A 9,012-nucleotide genomic window follows, 5' to 3' on the forward strand; every position below is an offset into this window, starting at 1 on the left:
CTGATGTATTCAGGAGCTACACATGCACAGAGTGTGTAATGTTCTGCCCTTCGTAGGATATAAGGGAATAGTAGAGGTTCATAGATTCTGTAGGTGTCTTATTATGGCGTCAGCATGACTCAGCTGCTCCACTGGACCTACTCAACAGTGAGTTCTGACCATACAAGAGGTCTACACACCATCTCATCACCACAACTACCAAAGGTCTACATAGCATCTCATCACCACTTCTGCTAGAGGTCTACACATCATCTCATACCCACTACTACCAGAGGTCTACACACCATCTCATCACCACTACTACCAGAGGTCTACACACTATCTCATTGCCACTACCAGAGGTCTACACACCATCTCATCACCACTGCTACTAGTGGTCTACACACCATCTCATCACCACTACTACCAGAGGTCTACACACCATCTCATCACCACAACTACCAGAGGTCTACATAACATCTCATCACCACTTCTACTAGAGGTCTACACATCATCTCATACCCACTACTACCAGTGGTCTACACAACATCTTATCACCACTACTACCAGAGGTCTACACACCATCTCATCACCACTACTACCAGAGGTCTACACACCATCTCATCACCACAACTACCAGAGGTCTACAAAGCATCTCATCACCACTTCTACTAGAGGTCTACACACCATCTCATCACCACAACTACCAGAGGTCTACATAGCAACTCATCACCACTTCTACTAGAGGTCTACACATCATCTCATACCCACTACTACCATTGGTCTACACAACATCTTATCACCACTACTACCAGAGGTCTACACACCATCTCATCACCACTCGACCAGAGGTCTACACACCATCTCATCACACTACTACCAGAGGTCTACATAGCATCTCATCACCACTACTACCAGAGGTCTACACAGCATCTCATCACCACTACTACCAGAGGTCTACACACTATCTCATTGCCACTACCAGAGGTCTACACACTAACTCATTGCCACTACCAGAGGTCTACACACCATCTCATCAACACTACTACCAGAGGTCTACATACCATCTCATCACACTACTACCAGAGGTCTACATACCATCTCATCACACTACTACCAGAGGTCTACGCACCATCTCATTACCACTATTACCAGAGGTCTACACACCATCTCATCACCACAACTACCAGAGGTCTACATACCATCTCATTACCACTACCATCAGAGGTCTACACATCATCTCATCACCACTACTACCAGTGGTCTACACAACATCTTATCACTACTATTACCAGAGGTCTACACATCATCTCATCACCACTACTACCAGAGGTCTACACACCATCTCATCACCACTACCATCAGAGGTCTACGCACCATCTCATCCCCACTGCTACCAGTGGTCTACACAACATCTTATCACTACTATTAATAGTGGTCTACACATCATCTCATCACCACTACTACCAGTGGTCTACACAACATCTTATCACTACTATTACCAGAGGTCTACACATCATCTCATCACCACTACTACCAGAGGTCTACACACCATCTCATTATCACTACTCCCAGAGGTCTACACACCATCTCATTACCACTACTCCCAGAGGTCTACGCACCATCTCATCCCCACTGCTACCAGTGGTCTACACAACATCTTATCACTACTATTACCAGAGGTTTACACATCATCTCATCACCACTACTAGAGGTCTGCACACCAAAGTTATTGACAGGCTATGTACTGGCACAGATAAAGTAGGAGAAGGTGCAGGCAGAACGAGCCCTGTCGGCATCTTCTTGGACAATGATGGTGCAATCTATGACTCATAGACCAGAGGTCTACACACCATCTCATCATTACTACTAAAGGAGGTCCAGAGGTCTTTATGCCAACTCATCCCCTTAACTACCAGAGATCTACACACCATATCATCTCCATTACTACAAGAGGCCTGACAGAATATCAGAATTACAAGTTAGTGGGAACCTGGGTAAAATTAAACACAACATCATTGATTTTATATTATGCTTTACTAAGATGATTAGTGGAAAGGAAACAAACACTCTTAAGTTCAGGAGGGTAAATTTTCAGCAGCTAAGGGAAGACCTTATAATCATAAACTGGGGCACCTCAAAAAATGGTACATTTTCACAAATATTCTAAGGCATCTGAGAAACACAAACCATATGGGAAAAAGCGTAAGAGAAAAAAGAAAAAGACAAAGACAATGTGGCTAACTAGTCTTGAAAGGCGAGCAATAAGCGAGAAAGATACATCATTTAATGTCCTAAAACACGAAGGTAGCATTGAGGCTTTACAGGATTATAGAGAGGTTGCAAAAATAGAGACAGAGAGAAATATTGCTAATTATTTTTAAAGTATATCAATGATAAGAAACTAAAGACGGAGAGTGTGGGCCCTCTGAGGAAAAACCTGGGGGTCATGGTAAAAGGAAGTGATGAAAGGGACAATCTACTCAATGTCGGGGAACGCTGTGGATGTTGTATATCTAGACTTTTCCAAGGCATTTGACAGCGTGCCGCATAAAAGGTTAGTACCTAAAATGAGACTGCTGGGACCACGGGAAAATCTGTGTGTTTGGGTTAGCAAATGGCTTAGTGATAGAAAACAGAGGGTCGTCATTAATGGCACATTCTCAGATTGGGTTGATGTTACCAGTGGAGTGCCACAGGGGTCAGTATTGGGGCCACTTCTTTTTAAAAATTTTATTAATGACTTTGTAGTGGGTTTACACAGTCAAGTGTCAATATTTGCAGACGATACTTAGATTTGTAAAGTAATTAATACTGAGACCGATAGTATAACATTACAGAGGGATTTGTGGAAGCTTGAGGAGTGGGCAGAGAAATGGTTGATGAGGCTTTATGTAGATAAATGTAAAGTTCTGCACTTGGGCCATGGAAACAAAAAGTATACTAAACAGTCAATGACTTGGTAAAACTGTAGCTCTCATCACCAAACATACCCCCTTTCATCACCATAGAGAGGGGGCAATATCTACACCTAGAGTAGAGGTGGTTCTACATCACCATAGACAGGGGACATCATCTACACCTAGAGGAGGGGAGGTTCTACCATCACCATAGACAGGGGGCATCCTCTACACCTAGAGGAGAGGAGGTTCTACCATCACCATAGACAGCGGGCATCCTCTACACCTAGAGGAGAGGAGGTTCTACCATCACCATAGACAGGGGCATCCTCTACACCTAGAGGAGAGGAGGTTCTACCATCACCATAGACAGGGGACATCCTCTACACCTAGAGTAGGGGGGGGGGTTCTACATCACCATAGACAGGGGGCATCCTCAACACCTAGAGGAGAGGTGGGTCTACCATCACCATAGACAGGGGGCATCCTCTACACCTAGAGAAGAGGAGGTCCTACCATCACCATAGACAGGGGGTATCCTCTACACCTAGAGGAGAGAAGGTTCTAACATCACCGTAGACAGGGGGCATCCTCTACACCTAGAGGAGAGGAGGTCCTACCATCACCATAGACAGGGGGTATCCTCTACACCTAGAGGAGAGAAGGTTCTACCATCACCATAGACAGGGGGCATCCTCTACACCCAGAGTAGAGGTGGTTCTACATCACCATAGACAGGGGGCATCATCTACACCTAGAGGTGAGAAGGTTCTACATCACCATAGACAGGGGGCATCCTCTACACCTAGAGGAGAAGGGGATCTACCATCACCATAGACATCTGGCATTCTCTACACCTAAAGGAAAGGTGGTTATACCTTTGCCATAGATAGGGGGCATCCTCTACCCTTACAGGAGAGGAAGTTCTACCATCACCATAGACAGGGGCATCCTCTACACCTAGAGGAGAGGAGGTTCTACCATCACCAAAGACAGGGGGCATCCTCTACACCTAGAGGAGAAGGGGATCTACCATCACCATAGACATCTGGCATTCTCTACACCTAAAGGAAAGGTGGTTATACCTTTGCCATAGACAGGGGGCATCCTCTACACTTACAGGAGAGGAAGTTCTACCATCACCATAGACAGGGGCATCCTCTACACCTAGAGGAGAGGAGGTTCTACCATCACCATAGACAGGGGTTATCCTTTAAACCTAAAGGGGGGAGGTTCTACCATCACCATAGACAGGGGACATCCTCTACACCTAGAGGAGAGGCAGTTCTACCATCACCATAGACAGGGGCATCCTCTACACCTAGAGGAGAGGTGGTTCTACCATCACCATATACAGGGGGCATCCTCTACACCTAGAGGAGAGGAGGCTCTACCATCACCATAGACAGGGGGCATCATCAACGCCGAGAGGAGAGGCGGTTCTACCATCACCATAGACAGGGAGCATCCTCTACACCTAGAGGAGAGGAGGTTTTACCATCACCATAGACAGGGGGATCCTCTATGCCTAGAGGAGTGGAGGTTCTACCATCACCATAGACAGGGGGCATCCTCTACACCTAGAGGAGAGGAGGTTCTACCATCACCATGGACAGGGGGCATTAATTCATAAATGGCGGCAGTGAGTAGAGAGATACTGTGTATATATCCAGCTGACATGATACTGTAAGAGACTGTGGTATTTTTAGGGATACAGTGTGGAGATGTGCTACAAAAACCGAACACATCTTTGGGCGATAAGTCTTGGGTTCTCTACCACTTTGGGAACCCAGGAGGTCAACACCACTTTCAATAAAATAATGAGTGGTTAGAGAATAGAGAGAAACAGCTAATGAGTCTACTGATAGTAACGAGGCTGGTGGAAGGTCTCCTGAGGGCTTCATGTCACTGCATAAAACAGCTTCATCTGTATAATTGAATACAACACATTTGCTCTTCAGCATCTCATGTCAGGTGCAATACTAAATGTTCTACAGTCTATTCCTACATAGAGGCTCTTCCTTGGTTGAACTTGATGGACAAGTGTCTTTTTTCAACCATATAAACTATGAAACTATGAAACATCCAGATATCATCCCAATATATGAATAATATTCTCCTATGTCAATAAGTCCTAGGGTGTACAGTGGTAAGGGTGTCTACTGGGACCTAGAGCTTGAGGGGGCCCTAAAGGTTATTCTACGACATAAGAAGTCAGACTTATAAATGACTCCTAGCAGTGGGGGAACCTGTTACATATTTTCCACCGGTGGTCTTGAAGTTTCAAGCTCCGTGGATATTTCCTTCATGCTGAGGGTTCGTATAATTACAATATTTTATTATTCATACTTTTAAAAAAATATAACATTTTGAATTTTTTCCCCACTACATTGTCATATCCCAACATAAATTAAGTTGTATTGGGTATCCTGAATCATTACCTCTATGTTTTTTATTCTACACTTCATAAATACTTTTATATTTTACTCAGATGTTTGGAGTTAATCTCGTCAGATGCTTCCAGACACGACAAAACCAATTATGATAATTTGTTTTGTTTACTTTTTCTTGTAAAATCGGGAACCTGGGTGGATAATTACAATTTTTTTTCTGTAATCTTAGAAAGTGAAGATCCTTATAGTTACGTGTGGCCGGGATCATTGTGATAAGTGACTGTCACCTGTGGTATGGAGATGTTGTGGTAGATCTATGATGGACGCTATTATGGTTCCTTTTTGTTCTTTTGTTGTTATAATTACATGTAAGTGATGATGATTGGCCGTTCTCTACAATTTGGGGGATAATGTGATTGGGCATAAGGGAAGGATGAAGCTTCATGTGCTCGTTCTTATTGTAGGCAGAGCAGTGGGGGGAGGCTCCTGCGGCAGCCAGGTGTCTTACAGTCATAGACAGGTTTATGTGAGGATTGTCAGAAGACAAGACACAATTAGGAGACCTTAACTTCCTTGTTCCGATGACCTTTCATCTTCTTCTTAATAGAGAATGGACGAGACAAATCAAACAATAATCACAGAATTTCTCCTCTTGGGATTTGGAAACCTCCATCAATTCAAGATTTTAGTTTTCACTCTGTTCTTGATGATCCACATCATGGCTTTGACAGCAAATTTCTTGGTGATTGTCCTGGTTGGTGTCTCCCGGAGCCTCCACTCCCCCATGTACTTCTTCCTCAGCCAGTTGTCCTTGTGTGAGATCCTGTTCACCAGTAACATCGTTCCCACCATGTTGTGGCTGATACTGGTGGGAGGGGGAATGGTCTCGGTTACCCGCTGTATATCTCAGTTCTACCTACTAGGTGTTCCCACTATTGCCCAGTGCTTGTTGTTGGCAGTCATGTCCTTCGATCGACATGTAGCCATCTGCAGACCATTGCACTACACCACCATTATGACCTTCACCCACCAGCTTCAGATGGTGGCCTCCTGCTGGATGTTGGGGTTCACCTTGGCATTTTTCATATTCATTTTCTTAAGCAAGTTATATTTTTGTGGCCCCAACATCATCAACCACTTCTACTGTGATGTGGCTCCTCTTCTACGATTGTCCTGCTCCAGTACCAGTTCTGTAGAGCTGGTCACCGGCGTTGTGGCATTTCCTGTTATTTTGTCACCATTCATGTTTATTGTGGGCACCTACATCTCAATCATTCGGACCATCCTCAAGATCCCGTCCAGTACTGGAAGACACAAAGCCTTCTCCACCTGCAGCTCCCACCTCATCATCGTGTGCATGTACTACGGGACATTGTCTTCCATCTATATCTTCCCACCAAGAGATGATTCTGTAGATGTGAACAAAAGCCTATCTGTCCTATACACTTTGGTGACTCCATTATTTAACCCTTTGATCTACAGCTTGAGAAACCAAGACATTAGGTGCGCCATTTATAAATATATTCAACCTCTGAGGCTGTGGAAACTATCATACAATATGTGTGCCGGGCATTAAAGGGAAGCTGTCACCACATTTTCACATATACAACTAGTGACAGGTTCCCTTAGAACCCTAATAACTAACTGACACTTCATTTTATCTTAAGATTGTGTCCCTTACATCCACATAAATCAACTCTATGTTATTCCCTCACATCCCATCTTTTCCTCCCCATGTCCCACGCCTCTTCTAAGTATTCAGCACTTTATATCATGTGGCAAGGGAGATCTAAATTCTTGTTACATTTTCAGCATCTACCCCATGTATGTATCTGATCACATGAAATCACAGCAGCCTTAATGGAGGCTGTGGAAAAATGCAAATAAGTTTTCCAAGGTGTTAAATGGAAAACAATACCTCCTGTTGCTACCTTGAAAGGCAGCCCCCTTAACATCAAGTATGACCTACAAAAAGTCTAAAAACATGATGTGGGATTAAGCCAAACCAGTATATCTATTCCATAAGGAACAGACTCCCAACTGTAGACAGCACTGTTTCGACCTGGTTGGGTCTCCTCAGTACAGTGTAGGGAACTGATTTGGCGGAGTGAGAGGCTATTGACTAGGATCAGACAGTAGGTGTTCTCCTTAAGGAGACAATGCCAATTAAGGCCACCTTAAAGGCATGTGGAGACTTAAAGCCATAGATGCTCCACCAGGGAATTAGGAGGCTGTGGAGGAATAGAAATTTATGGGGGCTGCTGTGATTTCATGGGATCAAATACATACATGGGGTAGACGTTTGCAGATAAAACAGGACCTTAGATGACATCACCTTGGCCACAAAACTTTAAGTACCCAATGATGTCACATCGCTGTCTCTCTAAATGTCACATACAGGAAAATATCATATCACTCAGACCTGTCAGTCAGGAACAAGGAGGTGGGCAGTGCAGTAACTACTGAATAAGATCATGTACCTCATTGGACTCACTTCAGTGTCATATAAGTTTTAATATAAGTTTAGAAACTGAGTTTTTAACATTGAAGCTTTGGAAAGGAACCATTTAGGGATAAGGGAAATGCTTTTTAATCATAGTTTTTAAGAAATATTTATTTTGGGTGGGTTTTTTCAATGGAAAGTTCTCTTTAAGTCGATAAGAAGTGAACTGACAATATAACAGCACAATCAAATTCCAGAATTGGTCCAGACAGAAGAGATGAAGATGTTTTTCCAGACTAAGTAAGATCTAAAGACCTATTGAGCCTCCACCATCCACTTACCTTGCCCGGTCCAGATCTTCCTTTCTAATTTCATAGACTCTACTTTCCCGATAACTTCACAGATTTTATTTTAAGGGGACACTGAGGTTGGAGCTTATGAAAACAGGGCAGAGAACCTTGATCCAGAGGTGGACCTCCAAAATATTTGTCCTCTGGCCTTCTATAAACATAACTTTACTTTGGAGACAAAATATTATCTAGAGAAGAATCCGGAGATAACAATAGTGGTGGTAAATTAGTGTGAGAGACTAAGACAGAAGAAGGGGAGATTCTGGAGGAAGAACATCAACACAAGATGAACTAGAAGAGAACTCGGGAATCTGTGATTAGACTCTACAGATGGATGAACAACGACGGTCACTCATTGTAGCTGGAGCCGAAGAGATTCTGCAAGTGGAGGCACAATTGTGAAATCCAGAGATATGATGTATAAGGTTTCTTTTTAAATCAATTATTAAAATTTGCTTTTGACAAGACATGATTTCCAGATGCAACAAAACCAATTAAGGCGAAAAAAAATGTTAAGGTGTAAATTAGGGAAACTCTTTGAAGGAGACTGTTATGGTTCCTTTTTGTGTTTTAACTGTGATAATTCCGTGTAAGTGATGATGATCGCCCATTACGATGATCTGCACCACTTTAGGCCGGCAGGTGGGTGATGGGACATAATGGAAAGATGGAGCCTTGTGCGCTTGTTCTCTTATTGTAGTCAGAGCAGTAGGGGAGGGGCTCCTGCTGCTGCCAGGTGCTTCACAGTCATAGACAAGTCCGATCTCAGGAATGTGAGTGTCCTGTTCAAAATAAGAGACTTCACTTCTTGGCTCTGATATCTTCTGATCTTTAAGTCTCTATAGAGAATGGTTAAGAGAAATCAATCAATAATCACTGAATTTATCTTCTTGGGATTTGGAAACCAAGATTTTAGTATTTTCCTTGTGTTAATCATCCATGTCACG

At 43.3% G+C, this 9,012-nt stretch overlaps 1 protein-coding gene across 1 annotated transcript; it reads left to right on the plus strand.

The window, feature by feature from the left end:
- Window positions 1–5,882: 5,882 nt before the first annotated feature.
- On the plus strand, window positions 5,883–6,848 carry LOC140128614 (olfactory receptor 6F1-like). The gene has a single exon (XM_072150313.1). It carries the CDS (start codon window positions 5,883–5,885, stop codon window positions 6,846–6,848), a length of 966 nt encoding a protein of 321 aa, XP_072006414.1.
- Window positions 6,849–9,012: the final 2,164 nt, after the last annotated feature.

Source organism: Engystomops pustulosus, chromosome 4 (genome assembly GCF_040894005.1).
Source record: "Engystomops pustulosus chromosome 4, aEngPut4.maternal, whole genome shotgun sequence".
NCBI lineage: Eukaryota > Metazoa > Chordata > Amphibia > Anura > Leptodactylidae > Engystomops > Engystomops pustulosus.